The 21,655-nt window shown below is 42.5% G+C and overlaps 1 protein-coding gene across 1 annotated transcript; it reads left to right on the forward strand.

Annotated features, from left to right (window-relative positions):
* Positions 1–10,644: 10,644 nt before the first annotated feature.
* On the forward strand, positions 10,645–13,527 carry LOC121046978 (cuticle protein 10.9-like). Its single transcript, XM_040501769.1, has 4 exons — positions 10,645–10,656; positions 11,599–11,724; positions 13,142–13,387; positions 13,492–13,527. The coding sequence occupies exons 1-4, from the start codon at positions 10,645–10,647 to the stop codon at positions 13,525–13,527; spliced, it is 420 nt and encodes a 139-aa protein (XP_040357703.1).
* The last annotated feature ends 8,128 nt before the right edge of the window (positions 13,528–21,655 follow it).

A 21,655-nucleotide genomic window follows, 5' to 3' on the forward strand; every position in this document is an offset into this window, starting at 1 on the left:
AAAGACGAAAGCCATTGCATTCTCGTCGCGCCCTAAGTATATTTCAACTGGGGTAAGTGATGTTAAATATAGGAAATAAACATATTCAAAGGGTTGAAAGTATTAAATATCTTGGAGTGATACTTCACCCGTGTTTTAATTGGAAGCTGCATAAAAAAGAATAGTGCAAAAAACTAGGATATTTTATATAGACCCTAGTTAAAGCACATCAATACTTTGATAGTAAAACGCTTAAGCTGGTATATTTTAGCATCTTTCACACTCACCTCCAAAACTGTGTGGAATCTAGGTTTTACTTATCCGAGCTACATACAATCCATTATAACACTTCAAAAGCGAGCAATCAGAATATTAACCAACACAAAATATAATACTCATTCCGTTCCATTATTTCAAAGCCAACGGACACTGCCATTTCACCTGGTACTAGATTACAAAGCTGTCGTTATGATGCATAAGATTCTGATAACATACACATAGGGTTGTTCGTTTTCGGGTTTTATATTTTTCTAAATTCGGGGGGTAAAAATCGGGTGCTATTTTTCAGGCTGATTATCGGGGAGAAATCGGGTTTTTTGAGGAAACATTCGGAAATTCGGGTTTTTTCGGGTTAAATACACGAATGTACTCAATAATATATTAGTTGTTTTCTGTTATTGGGGGGTATTACGAGCTGTTTATTGCTAACGCGTTAAAATTAGGGATGTGTTTCGAGCTGGTAACTGGGGGGGGGGGGGGGGGGGGGCATCAGGGTTTTCCAGCTTCGACTGCCGTCGGTCGCTTCAAGGAAAGTACCACCCGAGGAATCCTCCTCTCTCTCAGGTGCCAAAAAAAATCCCGACCGTTCGAGGGACGGTCATCTTCGATCAGATATTTCGCTATGAAATAAACTGTTAGGTTTTCCCGATCTGTTTACGCGACTGACTGGCTCGAACGTTGTTCGTGAGAAAGGTTGGACGTCAGCGCGACGGCCATGCTACCCGAGAGACCCTGTTGGGCGTCTACACCTCAGCGATCAAAGGGGGATTGATAGTGCATTTCACAAGCTGCGTGCAGCAGGGCCAAAGCTGTGTGGCGTGCCGAGGCGGTTCCACCTGCACAGAGGGGCGACGGAAAAGTCCCACCGAGGCCCCAACGCCTATTGTCGCTTTTCCTCAGCCGGCCTCCGTAGAATGCCACGGTGAGTTAAGCGCGCTCGTTGGGCGGTTGGTTGAGAGCCGTGTAGCGTCCACAATGCTGCACGCAGCTTGCGAAATGAACTACAGGTCACTGTTGTCCCGAAGTAAACGGTAGATAGCGTGTGTGCAAGGCAAACTCCGTGCGGTCTAAAAATAAAGAGGTTGGTTATGTGGTTTTGGAATTCGGGGAGAATTCGGGTTTAACCCGATTTTCCTGAAACATGTTCGGGGTGTAAAAATCGGGTAAAATCGGGCTTTACCCGAAAACGAACAACCCTACATATAGACCACTACTATCAAGCATTTTCTCACAATCGGAAATAGTCAGTAGAAATGTTTTCGCCAACAATGGTAACATTCCATTGTGTCGTAGTCTGCATGGTCCAAGAATGGTACAGTATACTGTAACAGAAATATGAAATTCCTTATGCATCCCAATAAAAGAAAGCCAAACGTTCAAAAGTACACTTAAAAACTTTTATTTGGAAGTAATGTTTCAGCGACTTGTGTGGCACATGTTTAGGTGCCACGTAACCGCCGCAATAATAATTTTTTTAACGTTCGGAATGGATCCAAATCTAGCCAAATATTCTACGGATCCAGAATTAAATTGAATCGGATTGAAGTATTGACGAAGGATGGATGCTCTCGTTACAGGCGGGACAACTTAAGCTCCTCCTTGTGGTTCTCTGTTTGTGAGTGACTAGAGTAAAGTTCAGTAACCCAGCATTATGGGCTAAAAAGAAAACCTTTCGGAAGTGCAAATTCTTAACAGATTTTAGTCCTGAAAATAATCAAATAAAGGCTCGCTTTCTTTGCAAATTGCTGATGTCTAAAGCATGCGCAGTAATATGGGTGACGCAATCAAGTGTCCAAGTAAAACTGAAGTGGCGAAAGGTATGCACTCGGGCGGAAAGAAATGCCTTATTCCTAGATTGATATGTGTCCTCGCTGTACGTTCAATGCTTTTTTTGTTTTGTTTTGGCTTATCAATTCGAGAGACAAAATAATAGTAACCAAATGGGAGTAAATATTGACTTTAGCCAGCAACGTTGTGTCATACCTAGTCGAGCAGCTGCCCCTTGTGGAGTTTGATACAAACGCTCCAGGTTCAATACCTCAGAGATGTTTTAGAGTGATACTGGTGCCGTTTCTTTAAAACTTTGATGTTGTTTTGCTCTGCCAATTGCCTCACTAATAAAACATGGGCTGTTCCAATTTATTTCGCACAATGATATGTCTATTTATTATGGATTTAGAAGAGGGGTAAGAATAAAATAAACGAGATTCCTTAAGGAAAACCATAAACAGAACCGTCATTGAAAACCCGAAAGGTTGGGTAATAGGATCTATTCTATAGTGTGCTAAAACCCTGTACTAAACATAAGATGACCGTACACTTCAGATTTTGATATCTCTAAGATTACTTGCAATAATTTTTTTTCTTTAAATATACTCTTTTGTGATTTATTGAAAACGTAAAAAAGTAGCTTGTAGCACTTTTTTTAATAGAACGAGTTATGAGCATTTCCAAGTGTTAGGATAATGACAGCGATATCTACTTTCATATGTCACATAGACCGAAAATCATAAAATATTACTTCTCACTTCTGTTGAGCCATATAAGTAAACAAATTTTATAATTGCATCACGAAGACATTTTTTCTAGGTGACATATTTGAAAACTTTACGGTTTTCCGCTATAACGTGTATATAATATTAACATGTTAGGGCAGTTTTCCACATGACTGTAAAACTGGAAAGAGAATTCTGATATGAAAGCACTGAGAAAGGAGCAATAAGCAAACCTTTGGTTCAATTTTACTCAGAGCTACCCGTCTTAAATTTCGTGAACATGTGAACACCAAACATTTGACAACTTTTGCATTAAAGAATATATATTTTCGGTTGTGGTTTTAACGTTTTAGAGGGGTCTATAAATGGTACAGCAACAAATGGAGGTAACGTGTAAGTTCATGCGTGAACAGAACGGACAAATGCATGTAGTGCAGTTGGATGTTGACAAGGCATTCGCCCTCGAGTGTCATCCAAAGGCATCCTACGAACTCACGTGTTTTTACAGCGAGCATCAAGTTCTGACATGGCCAGGTGTTTACCTAGTTGTTAAGAAACGGTCAGTTTAATTGGATGATATAAAACACCTTATCCGCAATTGGAGACGTTAATCAATTCTCGATGTTCTAAGGTCACTACTCTTTATTTCAAGCGTCATCGACAGGAGTCGACGATTAGAAGGTGTCAAAATTAATAACTCCGTTGAAGCCTCCACAGTTTACTTACAATTTTTTACATTCGATGATCAAAATAATGTAAATGAACGATAACACAAATTGAGAAGCTTGTGTGGCTATTGGTACATAATATTAAAAAGAACCAAAATGTTTGCATGAATGTAGCACGAAACAAATCACGAAGACAGTTCGCCTATAGTGTGTGTTGTGGGGGGGGGGGGGGGATTAAAAGTGTCTAGGAGAACAAAGACTTGAGTGTTTTAATTGAATTTAAATTGATACACGCTCCAAAGCACTTGTTTGGAATAAAGCTTACCAAAGCGTTGCCTTACAATAAAGGAAATAAACATTTGCCGATAAAAGGCCAAAGGAAACAAGATAAGTCTATAATATTGAATGCGCAAGAGTTCTTATTTATTTATTTATTTATTTATTTATTGTACATACCATTAGCGCCGAAGCAAACAAAATTAAAACAAAATGACAAAACAAAAAAGATGCGGCAAGGAATTCAAATATTGAAAATACACTACATCGGCAAAAGCTGTAAGCAACATCTGTTACGAACAAAATAAAATGACTCATGTCGGCTCATCAAACAGAAATATAAACAAAGATGGGAGAAAAACAAAATAATAGAGTATAGTTTAGATATCTGCTGGATGGTGGTTCCAGTCGTTTGATGTAGGCGGGATAAATGAATAAAAAAAAGTCTTCGTTTGGCAACTAGCTGTTAATCCAACTTTATTCCGATGGTCCAGACCGGAAGAGTAAAAGCTAGGCAATGCAAAGAAATGGTCTCGCAGCGGCTGATGATGATACACTTTATGAAACAAGCAAAGTAGATAAAACTTTTTTCGCAATGACAAAGAGGGTAACAACAAACTGGACTTCATTGATGATATGCTGGCTGTCTGATTATAAATATACAGAATGAAACGAACGGCGTTATTTTGAACTAGTTCGAGAGCTTTATGCAGAAAGGCGTGGTTAGAATCCCAAATAGAGGCTGCGTATTCCAATTTTGACCGTACAAGAGTGTTATAAAGAAGACGTTTTAAGTTAACTGGGTCCACTCTGGAAGTTTTGTCGTAAATATTCTAACATTCGGTTGGCGTTGGCGATTGTTATATCGATATGAGGTTTCCAGGTTAAAGTCGATGACATAGTAACACCCAGATAACGGTATATTTACAGATTCAAGTTTAATGTCGATTAGTGTGTATGCCGACGGGCGCGCGCCTTGCCGGGAAACCCGCATTAGTTTGCATTTGTTAGGGTTGGAGAGGCACGGGTCACAAACCTTCTACAAACCAAAAGTATTAAATGTAAAGCTGTTTGATTTATTTCCGATTGTCGGAGATCGGTAGAATTTTCATCGCAACTGAAGTGCAATGCACTCATACTTTTTGTTAGTACAAGAATAACCTTGGCTTGATGAAAATATTAGTTTCTTTTCCCAATTGCCACGCAGTTGGTACTTTTCTGATATGAGAAAGATGTTACGCACACAAATGTGAATAATGCTTTTAGTACAAAACGCAACAAGCAGATCCTTATCTCTAGAGCAAAAGTTATGAAAACTAGATTTTGTACAAACGTTGACGAATGAAATTACATATTGACGAATCCGTAAATTGTGTGAATTTGTTATCATTTTTGACAAATAGTTTGTGTTTGACTTTGTTAACGCTTTCAGCGAGTTTATCTTGATGCTTTGGTGCTGGCTTATTTTAAGTAAATATTTAAATCATATATTCAGAAATACGCAAAAAATATGTTTTCATTGTAATAACTGCGAGTTGTTGCAATAAAATGGTATTCATATGGCCAGCACAACGCATCATATACGCCTAATGCAAATCTGCACATTTGCAAAAGGCTTATTACGTAACAAGTCTACTTCAACGAGTGAAATGCAATAATTACGAAGTCATCAAAACACAAAATGTTTTTTGTAGTGGTTATACAAAAACAGTTTCTCTTACTATGATTGATTGTTAATTTTGTGTCATTGCTCATTTGTTTATGGTAGAAAAGCAGGCATTATTTATTGCTTCCTGTATCGTTCATATTGTGATTAGATATTCAATCAACGATTATTACAATAGAACATTCTAACAATTTAGCCATATCTAAAACGACCTCCTCATTGTACCAATGTACTGTCTGTGTCTGCGAAAACTCATACATTTCTGAAAAGGGTGTTTGAGAAGAAAAAGAGTATTTTCGGGAACAAGCCGCAGCCACGGATGGACGTCAGGGGATTCAAAAACGACATAATAATACCAAAATAATTTACCTTAAATGTACAAAACGTTTTTTCTAATAATGAAAATAAACATATGGTTATAGTTATATACGTTCTGAGCGTTATAGAACACCCCTAATTTTAGGACCACTTGAACATGGATAGAGTGGGGGCCGCTAAAGTTATCTCTCGAGCAGCATGCGCAAAGCTGGCGTATGTTGCGCAAGCGGTAATTAAATTTTAGCGCACCCCACGGTTCTCATGTCGTTCTAGAATGTACTTATTTAGGGGTTTTCGATTATGCTCAGCAAGTTCCTATAGCATGTAAGCTAACGCTTTTAAGGCACTTCAGACGGCGCAAGCGGATGGTGAAAGTTTACTTGAAAAAAATATAATGGAAGAAACCTATCTCGTTAAAAAAATAGCTGTTTTGAACAATTTACGCTGCCGCTTCGCAGACGATGCACGCGTAGAGAGAAGTGCTGCCGACAGATGGCGTGCTCCGCAACGAGGAAGCGCTGGCCGATTCGGTTTCTTTTGCGATACCGTCTGCTATCAACCCAAACACGCCGGCCCTCCCTCTACGCGGCGTACGCTATCTGTCGGCGGCACTTCTCTCTACGGGTGCATCGTCTTCGAAGTGGCGGCGTGAATCGTCCAAAACAGTCTTATTTTCAAGGAAGTAAGTTCATTTATTTTTATTTGTTCGCTCTGAGCTTCCACCGCCTGCTTGCACCTCTGTAGTGAATTGCAACGCGGTATGTTAAAAACCCGATTTTCGCGGGCCGGCTCAAGTGCCTTAGAAGCGTTTGCTTACATGCTGTGATAGAAGTTACATGTTTACCTTCAATAATAAACCTAATTATTTAAATTTAGCTAATTATTTCGCGAATTCCAATTTTTTGCAATGCCCGATGTCTTTCGTGAATGGCAGTTTATTTCCGAAAATAGTCTTTTTGTTTATTTCTTCTCTCAACCATCCTAATCATTGGAATTTTTGAAAAGTGCGCGCGCGAGCACCCGATTTGTTGTCTTGAATTGGTCCTGCGGTTGGAAGAAGGGATATTTCAAACTTTATCCCTGCATCCAAGAAATATATGTAGTGTTTCGGAACCCGTAGCTGGTATCCGCAATGCTACTCTGGAAACGATCTAGCGAACATAGAACGTTCTTGCAGTTCTGTTATATTCTTGTTATTCAAGATTGGGAAGCATGCGGGTCTACGCAATAGTATGTTGCTGTTTTCCTATCAGCCTTGAAAAAAAAAATGAAGAGCCTTCCTGCTGCATTAATCAGCCTGTTCAAAGTACACCGTTATTGGAATGAGAAGGGTCATGGGTGCTCATCTTTATGTGCAATTGTGAGGAAGTTCATTTCTGCGCGAATTGAAGGGGTACACCGGCGCTTTCTTCATTGTCCCCGATTTGCCTAAAAACTTGCTAAACGCACCAACAAACATCGCTGAAATAGTCACCCAAATATTTGGTTACGCTCTAGGGAAATGCAGTTCCAGAGTCACCGCATAGACGGCACCAGCGTGCCAGTGTGTTCTCTTGTTCTAAGATATTTTAAGAGGTTTCAAGGCACTCGGTTCTAAGAAGTGCAAGTGTGTGAACGGGCCTCTACGTCTTCTTGTTATGGCGCACTGCACGAATCTAAGCGTCAAGGGCTCTATGCGGATCGATGAGTTTTAAGGGAAAAATTAATTAAACATCTCAGTTCGCCCCGTGTTTTTGTTATATTTGTGTTAATGTCACGCGTATCGGCTGACGTACAGTCAGCACGAAATGAAACCCGAACGCCGAAACGCATGGCCATCGATACAGGGTGCTCCACCTGGAGGGCCCCTGAAAACTAATGAAAATGCACCTAGGTGCGAGGGTGCGGGTCCTACTAAGGTGTCCTCAACCCTCGCGCGGGGCGTCTGGGACTTCCGCGTTTCGCCGGTGGCGCGCTGTAAGCTCCGTCGCCGCACTGTCGCCCCACTGTCGCCCGGTCAACACCGGGCGGCCGCTTAACCTGGCTATTGGCGACGTGCGCGACCGAAAGCGTCGCTGTAATCGGCCTTCCACGATTGGCCCAAAAGCTGACTATGACGTCGGAAAGGGTATACTATCGACGGAAATAAGAGCAATAAAAGAACTTCAGTTTCGACGGTGTTGGCAGTGTTGCTTTGAGAGCGCAATGATTTCAGGCTTCCAACGTGCTATTTACAAACACCATCGAATTTGTTGTTCGCAAGGTAATGACGTCACAAGGGGGAACCATAGGAGGGCGCCACCGAAACATCTCGCCGCTATGGACACCATATTTGAGGTCGATGTTTAGAGCGCATGCTCAGAACGAGCTCACATTAATAGCCTGCTAAGACCGGCAACCTTGATGGTGCTAAATGATGCACGCTCCAAAAGGACTGCGGAAGCTCGACGTCAGCACGCGCTCAGCAGCAGCGCACATGAATATGGCCGCCAGTGAATACTCCCTATAGCTCTTTGCGATAAGCCCTGCTCAGACAGGCTGATGAATTTATTCCGCTCCGGAATTGATACGCCTGGCATGTCGGTGGTTACCAAAGAGAGCGTCAGCAAGCAATTCTTCGCTTTTTAAGAATCGATTGATAACCTCGCACGAAAAGATGCGCATTGCTCATAAAAACCGAGGCATCCGCGTCAGTCTGTTGCAGCTTTTTTTTTTTTTTTCATAAAGAGTATGGTTGTGCGAACAAACGAATTTTATTTCTCGTTTATGACGTTTCACTATTTCTCAGAAAGCGCGCGTGGCACGTTGTTCACCAGAGCCCCAGCGTGGTTCCGTTGACATATCATCAAACACTACGGGCCTTCCGTGCACGAAATGTTTCAATTTTCATTTCGCCCTTGCGATACACAAAGCTATAATGAATGACAGTGCTGAGGAGATATCACTGGGAATCCGGTACACAAAGCGAGCGACAGTGCTTTTTGTATCGCATATGACGGCGCTTACAGCGCGCCACCGGCGAAACGCCAAACTTCCAGACGCGCCGCGCGAGGGTCGAGTTTATCTTAATAGGACACGCACCCTCGCACCCCGGCACATTTTCATTAATTTTCAGGGGCCCTCCAGGTGGAGCAACCTGTATCAACGGCCACGCGTTCCGGCGTTCGGGTTTCGTTTCGGGCTGACTGTACCTAATGACGCAAGCAATCTCCTTGCGGATATCTGGTTTTATGATTTCGTGTTTAAAGACAAAAAACGATGCCTCAGTTTTTCAAGGAATAATTTTATTGCACCCAGTTTTACTCCAAGCATTGTACCTTGCTGCGCACCATATACTATTACAAATTAAAAGGATTGTCGTAGGGTGCCCTTCTACATTTTTCGTCGTTTCACGTCGTTTTGTGGGAACCAACAATTGATCATCAGCATCCATGCTCATATACGTTGACACAGCGGCGGTAACCAAAAAGTCTGGTGTAAGCGGGATTAATGAAAAGAGAACAAATGAGAATCTCTGACAGATCACGAAATACAAGGCTAGGCTTATTATGGCCTCTTGCTTCTTGATTTGCTCTTCGACTTTCTTGTCGACTAATGCTGCAATGTTATTGGCCAGTGAGCGATAGTAAGATCCGAAAGACCTGTCACGCCCTGCGTTTCTTAAGATATCTCTAACTGAATTGCACGCACAAACGGCTGCAGAAGTAAAATTTTATATCAGAACGCGAAAGTTCTGTCATTCCGTGCTATATATATATATATATATATATATATATATATATATATATATATATATATATATATATATATATATATATATCACTTCGTGAAGCGAGCGGGGTTCTTAATTAATACCTGTAACCTGATCGCGGGGACGCGGCAGATGAGGTTCTTTCAGCGTTTGTCGCTGATTAAGATTTCTGAGAGGGATATTAATACACCGCTCGGAACAATGCATTACTCAAAGCGAATTTCGTCCGGACTTCTGGCTGGTCACTGATTGACAAAATTCGCATCATTGTTATTTCTTTCGTAAGAAGTTTGAGGAAAATTTGATTATTTATTGATGATACTTTAAATTAACACAGAATATATGTAAGGATAGTACATATTAACTCGATGCGCCTTACTTTTCTAATTTCAGAAGGCTACATCATTTGCTTGGGTCGTGATTCGCGCGCAAGATGGACAATAAGCCAAATATAAATCTAGGTCAGTCGACAGTATACTAAAATCGTTGGTCATATATTACAATTCACTTATGTTAAGGATTTAATGAACTGAATACCGATGATCGTAATTCTTTAAAAAGCTATTGCAACCACCGAAATCTAGATCAGAGAATGGTGAGAGGCTAATAAATTAGGCTTAAATTTTTTTACGCGATTCGTTTCAAGAGCACGAATAGCTTCCCCACTGAACTTAACTATTGCCTAAAATATGCAATTTTATAGTGTATGACCCTCTGCAACGTAAAAACTGCAAAAAAAAAAAAAAATCTTAACCCCACAAAAAAAAAAAAAAGAAAGAAAACTCATTTTCTGTTGGGAGGAGCTTGGGAGTTTGTGTGTGTGAGTGAGTGTGTATGTGTGTGTATGGACGGAGCTGCAGCTGTTAGGTCGTCGTAAAAATGATATTAAGGATGTTATGTGGTTGTGAAAGGCTGTGAGAGCACTAATCACCGGAATTTAAGTTGCGGAGTGAGGACGGAGACGCCTAGCAAAAAGCCAAGGCCGTACCCGGACACAGAGTGCGAAAAAGTGCGGTTCGTGATGAGAGCTGGGATTAAAACAAAAAGTCGAAAAGAGGAATGAAATCGGCCCGGAACTATGTGGGACACGACTCTGTGAAATCAGCGCGCTATAAAACTCTGTCCCGCGAGTCCTCTGTTGCCACAAGAGAGTTTGCCGACGCAACAGAAGAAGCTCCGGGACTTACGCATCTCCGAACGTTTTCAGCGACGTCTCAGTCTCGCGCCTCCAACATGACTGGAAAGGTGAGCGATTTTTTCATCGCTCAAGTTTAGTCTTATATTTAAGGAAAATTATTTCAGCTTAGTGTAAAGTAAAAAAAAAAGGCTACTTGGCCACACATATTGGTCATGTGTGAACTTGCGCGTCAAATTTCCGCTGTCGAACTAAAGGAGTCCCTCCTGTGGACTTTACAAGTTTAAAACTATTTACCCATTTCACCAATGTGCTGAAGCATTTAACAAGTATCAATTGTATATGCTTCATTTCTAGCATATTATATTTTAGCATATAGCAGTGTTTACTCACGCTTCCACACACAATAGTGAATAGTTCTTTTGCCGAATCGTTAATCTGAGAGGCTTCAGCATCGCTTCTCAGTGTTATAAACATGTTGAAATTAACGGTATGATGCCTCACTGCGCCCCTTTTGGCCTTGCCAAAGAACGAACGAGGTTTACAACTTCCTGTGACGCCGATTTAGAGCGCAGCTTTTGAGGAGGAGGAGGGGAGGGCACTGAAAGAGGGGTATGCGCCTCCTCCATCCGGTACCCTCTTCTGCACCCCTCCTCCTCCTTTCACGCGCAAAACGCGCGTCGTCACGCCACGTTTTGGCGCGGTGCCGAAACGTCACGTGACGCTTTGATGAAGTCACGCGACGTTTCGGCACGTGACTTCCACCGAAACGCCAAGGGAACGTTTCGGCACTGTGACGTTTCGGCACGGTGACGTCACTCGCACTGAAACTTCACGCGACGTTTCGGCACCCTGCCGAAATGTCACCGCGGTGCGTTACGGGACGCTTCCCATAATGCACCGCGCGATTACGCCGACGGTGACGGCGACGCCGACGCCGCTCAAGCCGGAAACGGGCGCGTAAAAGCTGCGCTCTAAAAATAAACGAACGTTTAAGCTTTCCATTGGTGTGCTGTTATTCGGCCCGTTTCGGATGGTTTTCTCTACTTTAGGTAGCGTTCCTGTGCCTGCTGTCCTCTGTTTTTGCCGGGGATCGCTTCCTCCGACCCGGTTTTAATCAGGCACGGTTCAGCCAACCAGGATTTGCGTCGGGTGCTGCTACCGTCGACCCAGTCTACGTACGTCTACCTTGTGCTCTTTTAAAGTCTTTGGTCTAAAGCAGAGCCAGGGAGTCCTGAAGACGTTCTGCAACAGAGTGCGGTTATTTTTCATGTTTTTAAACAAGTGGTTTGAAAAGCACATACAAAAAAACATCTAAACGTGCTTAACAGATACAGGCGCCTAACTTAGCCCTGTGAATTAGAGCGATATTTGATAATATACCTATCACAGGTCACACCTAGCTGCTTTCAAATATTGAGTACAAAAGTAGAAAACTAGAGTGGTGAAAAGAGGCTTACCCGCCCCTTTTAAATTTTCGACAATATGTGTATTTTAAGATTATGCTTTATTTATTATATACCAAGCGCTCTCCTCTGCAGCATATATTTTGGTTTCATGTGAGCTCACATGTCCTATGGTGCTCACGCAAAAGAAGGCTATCCTAGGACTTCGTGCTTATCCTTCGCCATGATGTTAAGTTTAAATTAAAAATATTTGCAATAGTGAGGTGTGGAAGGAGGACTTAAAGCGGTAGCTTTATAAAGCCAACCATCCTCAAGTTGGTTGGCCCTACGAGCACGAAGTGTGTAGGTAGGTTAGTCCGTAAACGATAAACGATCTTGAAAAAAAAAAACTGCAACCCGATGCCAGGGATGAATCTCTTGTGTCCGGGAAGCCAAGTGCGTTGCTGACTGAGCTACGGACCCATCAAGCGGGAACGGGAGGAGCAGAATCAGGAGGTGTGAGAAAGCTCGCGGAGTGGAGAGGGGTGGAAAGGGCAAGAAAGAGATTTGCAGAAACAGGTGGTTTAGAAAGAGCGCGCTAAAGTGGAGAAATGGAAAGGACAAGGATTTTTTGGTGATCCAGAAAATTCAGCGCAAAGGCTTTGTATTCGGATGGGGCTGAAGGGAAGCGCAACCAGCGTCACGAACAGACAAGGGTGGGGCGTATTCTGTTTTCATGCGAAACCCCACCCCAGGCACCACCCGGACTAAGAGCACACCCCACCCTAGGTACTGTAAGACTAAGGGTCATCCTGCCCTAGGCACCCTCCGAATCGAGAACCCCAGCCGCGCTACAAAGCTCCCGCATTCATTTTGCTTTTAGCTTTTTCTATGCCTCGGTACTTCTTTTCAATTGATGTTACCGATTGTTCGCTGCAGTTCTCGTTCAAAATATACATGTCTGAAATAATAATCTTCTTTGGATTTTATCCTGCTTTTCACAAGAAAGCAAAAAACGGGATGATGTTTGTGTCCGGATTGCCTCACTGCAATGACATGAATAGCCTTCCCGTCTTTGGGGGCAAATATTCATGGCGATTAATACATTGCCCCTAAAATTGCGTTGGTTTTTGTGATTGTCACAAGCAAGAGTAACCTACTTCAGAAGAGCTCTGACTTGACTGATTATTATGGTGCACATCAATCGCAGGCGCCGCAGCCGTACAGCTTCGGCTACGACAACGTGGACGAGTTCGGCACCAAGCTGTTCCACAACGAGCAGGGAGACGCCAATAACGCCAAGAGGGGCAGCTACGGCTACACGGACGCCAACGGGCTCTTCCGCCGCGTGAGCTACGTAGCCGACGCCAACGGCTTCAGGGCCACCGTGGACACCAACGAGCCGGGCACCCAGTCCGGGCCCACCGGAGACGCCGTCTTCAACGCTAACCCCGTGGTCGTCGGCCCTGGCGTCGGAACGGCTTCGGCTTTCGCGGCGCCAGGCTACGCGGGGAGGAGTGCCGGTGCGATTGGATACGGACGCCCCGGATTGGGATCCAGGTGGTGAATGGCCTTGCCAAGAGCCGCATGACGTGAACCAAGGACGGTCGTTGTGCATCACGTGCCGCAAAGTGTCTTAAATTGAAAATACTTTTATTAAATTCCGAGTCACTTTTTTTTATTGCTGATACCTGATGTATGCACATGTAATGTGGGTGAAGTAGTTATAAGGGGGGTTGAATAGAGTTAAAGTTGCGCAACGTACCCGGCTGCTAGAAATACCTTGTACGTAGACCTAAACTTTCTTGATTTGTACAGATTGTGCTGACTGGAGTTGAGTCATTTGTAGGTAGTAAGGCAAATAAAAAACAAATTGAAGTTAATTTTGACTTATCTTTGGCCCAAGTTGTTCCACAAAACTTAGCTCCAGCTGGCTTCATCGCTGTGTGAGCTACGTCGCATACGTCAAAGGCTTCAGGACATTCTGGGCATCGACAAACCGGGTACCTACTCGGGGGGCACTGGTGACGCCATCTTCAATGCCACCTTCATTGTCGTCTGTCCTCACGTTCGGATAATTTTAAATTTTCACGTCACAAAACTACAGAAGGAAGGTTACAAGTTCCGCTTACGGCCGCGACAGATACAAGCATGGCGGTTACGGTGTTAGGCGATACGGATGGCATGATGTGGGTCATCACGGATACAAATCAGATCTTGATCTGGAATTCACTACACATTTCCAACTTTTGACCTCAGGAAACTTTTTTTTTTACATTTTGAATATGGTACTCCTCCGGTAACACATTATTTTAATTTTATTTTTATCATTTTTATCTTGTATCAGTTTTACAACGGAAATACAAAGATTACAAAGTGAAAACCGCAGAATCATAAAATGCAATCTTATTTGCACATCTAGCCTAAAAAATTAATTTTTTACACATATTACGTTTTGTATATTCCAGAAATCGTTGACAAACACCCCATCAAGATGGATTAGTACTGGCTGTATTCTGAACGTTGGTTCTAGCGAGAAGAGTGGATTTTGAACCGAGTCTACGCCGGATGATTACACGACACTTGTGTCCGATGCATTTAAACCCGAATTAGCGACGAACACGGAGTATCGATCGTGTCCATTTCATACTCAGAGTGCGTGCCCAAGATATTCCGGTTCCGGATTATAGGCAAAGCAGCTACTGGATGTAGCACACCTTCGTAAACGGTGAGTTTGGAGGGGGGGGGGGGGGGGGGGGTGAAGAAGTTTTTTTTAATACGTCATGCTCCTCTCATACTACTCTCGAGTCTCTATAACATATTAAAAACTGTAAATTAACCTTTATTTCAAGAAAAGGCGAATATTATAAGCCAGTCTGAGTCGGGCGTTGTAGTTGGTTGTAGCTTCGAATACATCCAACGCACTTGATGCTGTAGTGGTCCTCATCACACAGACTTCAATATTAACAGACAGACCTCATAAATTTCAGTTGGGAAGGAAAGCGCTATATTGCGTGGTTTTGTGTGCATTGAGATAGTATTATAAAAAAGCATGCTTTACAATGACTCGTAGTCGCTACTATTTTGCAGCGACTATAGCCATCAATGCCATGTAAGAGACAAACGTTGGTAAATACCTTTACAGAAATAATACTTGAATGTCATGTAGGTATTCGTTCTTCGTAGAAGAAAGTTGCAATGTTATCTAGGAATACATTGTGAAAATAACTGATTCCGTCTACTTACGTTATGCTAAAGTTCATCTAAATGACAAAAAATATTATTTTTGCCATCGCGCCCTTTAGAGTTGAGAGTTTTTGCTTGTACATCTTGTAAAGAGAAGTGCTTAAACACGAATAAACTTATCTGTGTGAAGTGTGGTGGGGACTTGCAGAGCCATTTGTCTGGGTGCCGGCAGTGCCTGCTATTTCGAGGTCTCCGTCAAGTATGTCTAGAGAAAGTTTCTTTGAGTTGTTAAAAACAAGAGACGAACAAGATGTTCACTCTTCATCCTCAAGGCGCAAACTAAGCGCCCGTAGATGGAAAAATTACTAGCAGAAAGTAATTCAATTACATTACTAATTACATTCTTGGTGACCGCGAATATGTAATTAAGCTACCTTACAAATTACCGCAGGATAAAAGTAATCACATTACATCACAATTACTTCTCGAATTTGAGGAAGTAATTTGTGCTCATTTTATTGAAAGTAGATGTGATGTACCAAAACTCAGATCTTCCTGTTTACAACGCAACAGCCTCATGTGCCTAAAAGTGATACAGGCTCACACGACAGAAGTGGTAAACAGGAGGAATAGCTACTGCTTTAGATGCAACTTTCAGGTTCACCGGTTTCGCGGTTCGTTCAACGGTGAAGGTTCTTAGTTAAAGGGTGATGCGATTCCGTCTTCCTGATTTTTGAAAATGTTATAGTCGGTAGCAATAACTAAAGTCGCAGCATGGGAGCTCGTTCTTACAAGAAGTCTTCATGTGAAACTTCTTCTTTTGGCTCGGATGCAGTCTAATTATTTTCCACCAAGCTCACTAGTTGACGCATTCCACGGCATTTCTCACGAGGAGTATTTTTCTATAACACCCAAAGAGCCCAAGTTATTGCGTGTTGTCACACAAGGGAGCCGGATGTTTGCTGGGCAGAAACGTCGACAGATGAGGAAAAGGATGGCACGAGCTTTTTAAACTGTGTACTTTCCCGACAAACGTGTGGCTATATCATCTCGTTTACCTATTCCCGAATATACTCTCTAAGGAAAGGCAGATATTCATACAGCGAACAGCACCTATTTTTTTTTCGCTTCTCGTCTTTTCCGGCTGCAAAAGAAAGCGCCTTTATTTTCCAGGGCTACGACGAAATTTTGGGGCCTTGACAAGGCATTTGGGATTAACTATTTATTCCAGCCATTTGTTGTTAACAATAGTCGAAGTTTACGGTTTGAACTTGTTTGACGGAAGAGCAGAAAGGCTGGACATCTGAGTGTCCGTCCTCTCAAGTTTTAAAATGTGTTGACCTCTCTGGTGACGTACCCTTCACATTGAAGCCTTTAAGCCGTTCACCTCCAAGCTGACAGTGCAGCGGCAGCTACGTGCTCGTTGAACCAGCCACACGTTTATCTATCGCCACGTAGTCACGATCTTGTTCCTACCCAAGCGCAGAGAAGCGGTCAGGTGATGAAAGGAGCGAGCTTGACCGGTTCCAGTCAACTCGTAGCTGCCACCGCACTGTCATTGGGACGAACGAGGTGCAGCAGGGTCGGGATGACGTGGCGCCGTGAATCTGCCTTGTCCAAAGTCCGTGCACGCCGTCGTGGCCTTGCAGCGATGTCTTCACGCGAAAGCTTTTCTCCATGTCCATCGACTTTCAAGCCCGCCTTTCTGCGTCTGTCGTATACTTCGTATGAGGTTTTGCGCTAAGATGGCCGCCTGTTAATTCCTCTGATGTCTCTTCAACATTTCACCTTACAAAATAATTGTTCTCTTTTTCTTCGTTAAACTGGCAAACGAACTATCTCATTTCGGGGAAAAAATTAATTTCAAAAGTGATGAATAATTTTCTCTAAATTACTGCGTGAAACTAATTCATAACATCGCTTATTTACCAGCCTAAAAAGTAATTAATTATGTTACTCATTACCATAAAGAGTAATTTATTTCGTGCAATTTTATAACAGTAATGCCATTACTGCCATATCTGGTTATTTCTATGCTCCGTTCACCTAGAAGATGATAAAAATTTCGCTCGCTGGATCAATCTGTCGTATGCCTTTTGTTGCCTTACACTGCTCTCCGAAGGTGAGCGTGCGTGATTGTATGGTTAAAAAGAGGCGGTTATTTGATTCAGCGAGCTATGGTATTTCATCTCCCAATCAGCTTCGCGGGGATTCAGTTTTAGTAGTGCCGTCAGTTTTGTGAACGAGGACGACATAAAAGAGGACTAGGCCGGAAATTTGAAGGTATCTGTGCGGGAAACCTAGAGCAGCTAATGGGTGGTAGTTAATTGTTAAAAATATCCGTACTCACGGTATGTAGCTTTCAGATTCAGAAACCGACTCTTCGCCGAAACGGACTTGCAGTAAATAAATGTCTCGATCAATTGTATCGCCTACGAAGGTTTTTGCTTCCTTTACGAATGAAACGATCAGCTGCGGCCTAAAGGCTACGATCCAACCACCAATGGCAAAGTGCGCAGAAATTACCCTGACCATAAGAGAATCTGTTCCAAGCACAATGTCCTTAGGACAGAACAGAGATAAATAGGAACCGGTGACAGCGAACTTCGCAATTCCAGCGAACTCTACGGAATGTCGAAACAAGACATTATAACAAACTTACAGTGCTCTATTACCCAGTGGGTCAAATCGTGGGGTGCCACAACGACACGGTCAAGGAGTGCCTCCAGGCAATACTGCGACAGCCGCCGAGATTGGGACGGGCATATTGCCGAAATAGCTTTTGCTATGAAGACGTCGAAGAGTGTCGCAACGGTGTAGCACACCGGAATTTCTCTGCGATGGAGGAGAACTTCGAACACCGTGGGAATCGCCACGTGAACCAAACGGCTTGGAACCCCTGGCCTCAGTCGCTCATGCCTTCGCAGCTGAAAAAAACCTCCAGGACGCCTTCCAGTTTATTATGCCTAATCAACAAAAAAGTTGAAGCAACGTAGGGACTTCTATTCAGCAAACACCGGCAGCCAGTTGCGCTTAAAGTTTCAGATTTAATTTTGCGAAAGCTGCACACATTAGGTGACGTCACTAACTTAGTTGAAGCGAAGCTTGCAGCACGTCTGTTAGGCCCGCTCTGAACAATCGAACAACTCGGCACCCTTCGACTCCTTGTTAGGTGATCCTCTCTCTGGTACGCAGGTGGAATGGCCTACACCAGTGGTTCTCAAATGGGGGTCCGCGGATCATTTGGGGTCCGCGAGGGCATTCTAGGGGTCCGCGAAGCCCAGCCTCATCGGTTGAGCCCGGCAATAAAAGTTGTCTTTTCTCAGATTGAGAAGAAATGTTCAAATTCCTGTGTGAGTTTTCTCATGTGTGTGTCAATAAAAAAAGTCTACTTCACGCTGGCCCTTAGTTATATTCATTTTCTGAATCATTGTGTTATTTAACCTATACCTTTTCCTTCCCCTTACCACGAACTGGGTCCTCCGTCATCTCCGCCAATCCACAAGGACTTCAGGAAACAATATCTGTTCAGAACCACTGACACCAGCCAGCTGTCACTGCACCACCCTCCGTATTTTTGGCCATTGTCAGCTTCACATTCCGAGGGGCAGAAGGTTCTAAGAACAAAGAAACTTGTGGCGAAGTGCTTTTGGCATCAGGACGACGAGTGTACCATAAAAGAACTAGAAAATACGGGATAGGCTTCCATTGAACCTGACGACATATATATAAAAGTTCTTTCTGCCCCCCCCCCCCCCCCCCCCTCCCCCGGCTACGGCCTTGCTACGAATAATATATTATCTTTCAGTCAATACACGTTTATACCCTCCATGTCGCACATGTATTGCTAAACTTTCTCTATTTCCCAGGTTTTACTTCGACTCTGCTTATCAACTAAACCCCTCCCATATGTAGTAAACTTACCCCGAGGGTTCTTAAATATATTAGAAAACAGATAAAAACCCTCAGTGCTGATCTTGGATGTTATTTTAGGCATATATTTTTCTGGGTCTCGTTGATGTTTTTGTTTCTCACTTCAATTCTCTTTTATGTGTATGTTCACACTACAGTGTCTCATAATAAACTTTGCACAATTCGTCTTGTCAATATTCTGGCGCAGCTCTAAGTAGACCTGCTGGTTGATAGCAGGCACTACGAAACTTTCAAAGAAATAATAATACCTGGTTGGGTTATAACACTTAAATAATTATCATGGTTTGTATTTGCATACTTTCTTCGCTATGCGGCAGACATCGAATGAAAGTATTTTTTTTTTCTACACACAAGTAATATAAAAAATGCTAAGAAACGAGAGCATTGCGTTGTCGCAAAAAGAAGCGGTTCGTTAGCAAATCCCATAATTATGGAAAGTTGGTACAGCAAAGTATTGTCGTAAACTTCCGTGCGGTTACAATTTTAACAAACAAGTATTTTAACAGGCTTAATTGATGTATAGGGATGTGCGAATTACCTCCGGTAACTTTGAATATGGGCGAGATAATAATAATTAACAGTCCGGTATGGCGCGAAAGCACACGAAAAAATATTAGTTTAATGAATGTGATTATTCAATTGCCGTGGACCAAATAATCTCCCTCCACACTCTTTCTATTGTGAGATTTTTGTGAACACACAAACTATGCACTCGGTATTTTATATATTTTGGAAATTGTGTATTAATAAATCATGGTTATAAAATATTGAAAGGAAAAACAAATTAAAAAGAGAGCAAAAACGCACATAATGTGTTCATTTGTCTCGGGTTTTTCAATATTCATTACAGAAATAAGCGATCTTCGCGCTCCGCCATTACATATATACTCCGCCATTGCATATATGCCAGTATTTATTAATATAAGAACCATTTTAACAATATTCATCATACACTATACGTGTTTTCTCTAAAACATATGCCATAGTTAAAAAAAAAAAACAGATATTTACTAGCGAACAGAAGAAACATATATATAGATGCACGGACACAGAGCACGAAAAGACACGTTAATTCGCGCATTCACTTCAAAACACACGTACGCATACTAGGGACGCATACAAAATCAATATTTCTTGCCATGTAAGTTAGAATGAGAACGTCCGTCAAGCTTGTCAAATGCCGCAAAGATTCATTTTTTCTTTTTTTTTTTTTTCTTTTTTTAAAGCCGGGCTGTTAAGGGCTAGGTTCCCCAAGATTCTGTCCGTGTATATTGACAGAAACCTACCTGGACAGCTACCGCCATCTATAAGCGACGGCGGCAATCACACAACCAGTATGGTTTCCGCCGTCGCTAGTAGATGGCGGCAACCTTTCCAGCTATAATAGAAGAATGGATAGTTGGGCGCGTTCGTTGGAATTCATCGTAGGAAACAGCGCGAAGAACAGACGACGACGAAGAAGAAGCACACAGTGTATCGAGTACAGCTCCGCTGGTCTTCCTTCTTCGCGAGAATGAAAAAGCTGAACGTTGTTTTTTTTTTGTTTTTATTTGGAAAATGCAAATTTTAGCTGTCGAGATCTCCAAACCAAACTAAACACATAAGTTTTAAACTTTAATAAGCCGCACTTATATTATTAGTTCGATTACTAGTTATTAGCTTTTATAAAGTTTAATTACTTACTTAGATTGTATTTATTTAAGTAAAATAATTAGTGATAATTAGCCGTATAGTTAGTTCTATACGCACTTGTATCAATCATTTAGCAGGTTTTTTCACAACTGTCCCACCCATAAGGTGTCAACTCCTAAAACCCAAGTTTGGCCCCATTGACTCCCGGCTACCGAGTAGGGTCCATCGCCGTTCGTTAAACAAAAAAAAAATATGTTGTAAGGATTCTAACAGTCATCACTGTTTCCTAATCCTGAGGTTGTCACACCGTCGCGGAGAGCTGGTCAACGGAATGTCCGTGCGTTTCAAAACGGGGAAAGAAGAAAAAGACTGTACGCGGAAACGAAGGGAAATCGTGCGCGCCCGCACACACCGCAAGAAACAGGGGTCCGTGATGAGCGGCGGGGTTAGAACAAAAACTCGAAAAGAGGAATGTGGGACGGAGAGCTGTGTGAAATCTGCGGGTTATAAAACCTCGAGCCCGCGCTTCCTCCGTTGCCACAACACTCAGTGTCTCTTGCGAGCGCTGTACCTGTAACGCCGGTACGGTATACACACTCTCGGAAACGCTTTCACTCACAACTGAGTTAGACGTCCCCAACATGATCTCTAAGGTAAGCTGTTCATTTATGACCAACGCTATTGTAATTTTTAAGAAATCGCTATGTTGCAGCAACACGACAAACTTAGAAAAGCAAAGATTGCGCCATACAAAGATCATAAAACTGTGTGGCGTAGAACTCAGCAAAAATATATTTATGGCTTTATATATATCTAGATATATTTTTCGTCTTCTTCTCCCAGGGGGGCAGGGGAGGGCGTGAAGTTTATAGAACGACTTCCATCTAAATCGTAAGGTGCAATTAACGATGCATTGACTGCTCAATGACTGGAGTAGAAATGCAACCCAATTTGAACACGCGGTTTGATTTGA

The sequence above is a fragment of the Ixodes scapularis genome, unplaced genomic scaffold (genome assembly GCF_016920785.2).
Source record: "Ixodes scapularis isolate PalLabHiFi unplaced genomic scaffold, ASM1692078v2 PGA_scaffold1__304_contigs__length_218370807, whole genome shotgun sequence".
In the NCBI taxonomy this organism is placed as follows: domain Eukaryota; kingdom Metazoa; phylum Arthropoda; class Arachnida; order Ixodida; family Ixodidae; genus Ixodes; species Ixodes scapularis.

Bases quoted from the DNA above. Each gene is read 5' to 3' on its own strand.
- LOC121046978 (XM_040501769.1), top strand. The intron at 11,725-13,141 runs GTACGTCTACCT...CATCAATCGCAG, and splicing joins CTACCGTCGACCCAGTCTAC to GCGCCGCAGCCGTACAGCTT. The intron at 13,388-13,491 runs GTCGTCGGCCCT...ATTGGGATCCAG, and splicing joins TCTTCAACGCTAACCCCGTG to GTGGTGAATGGCCTTGCCAA.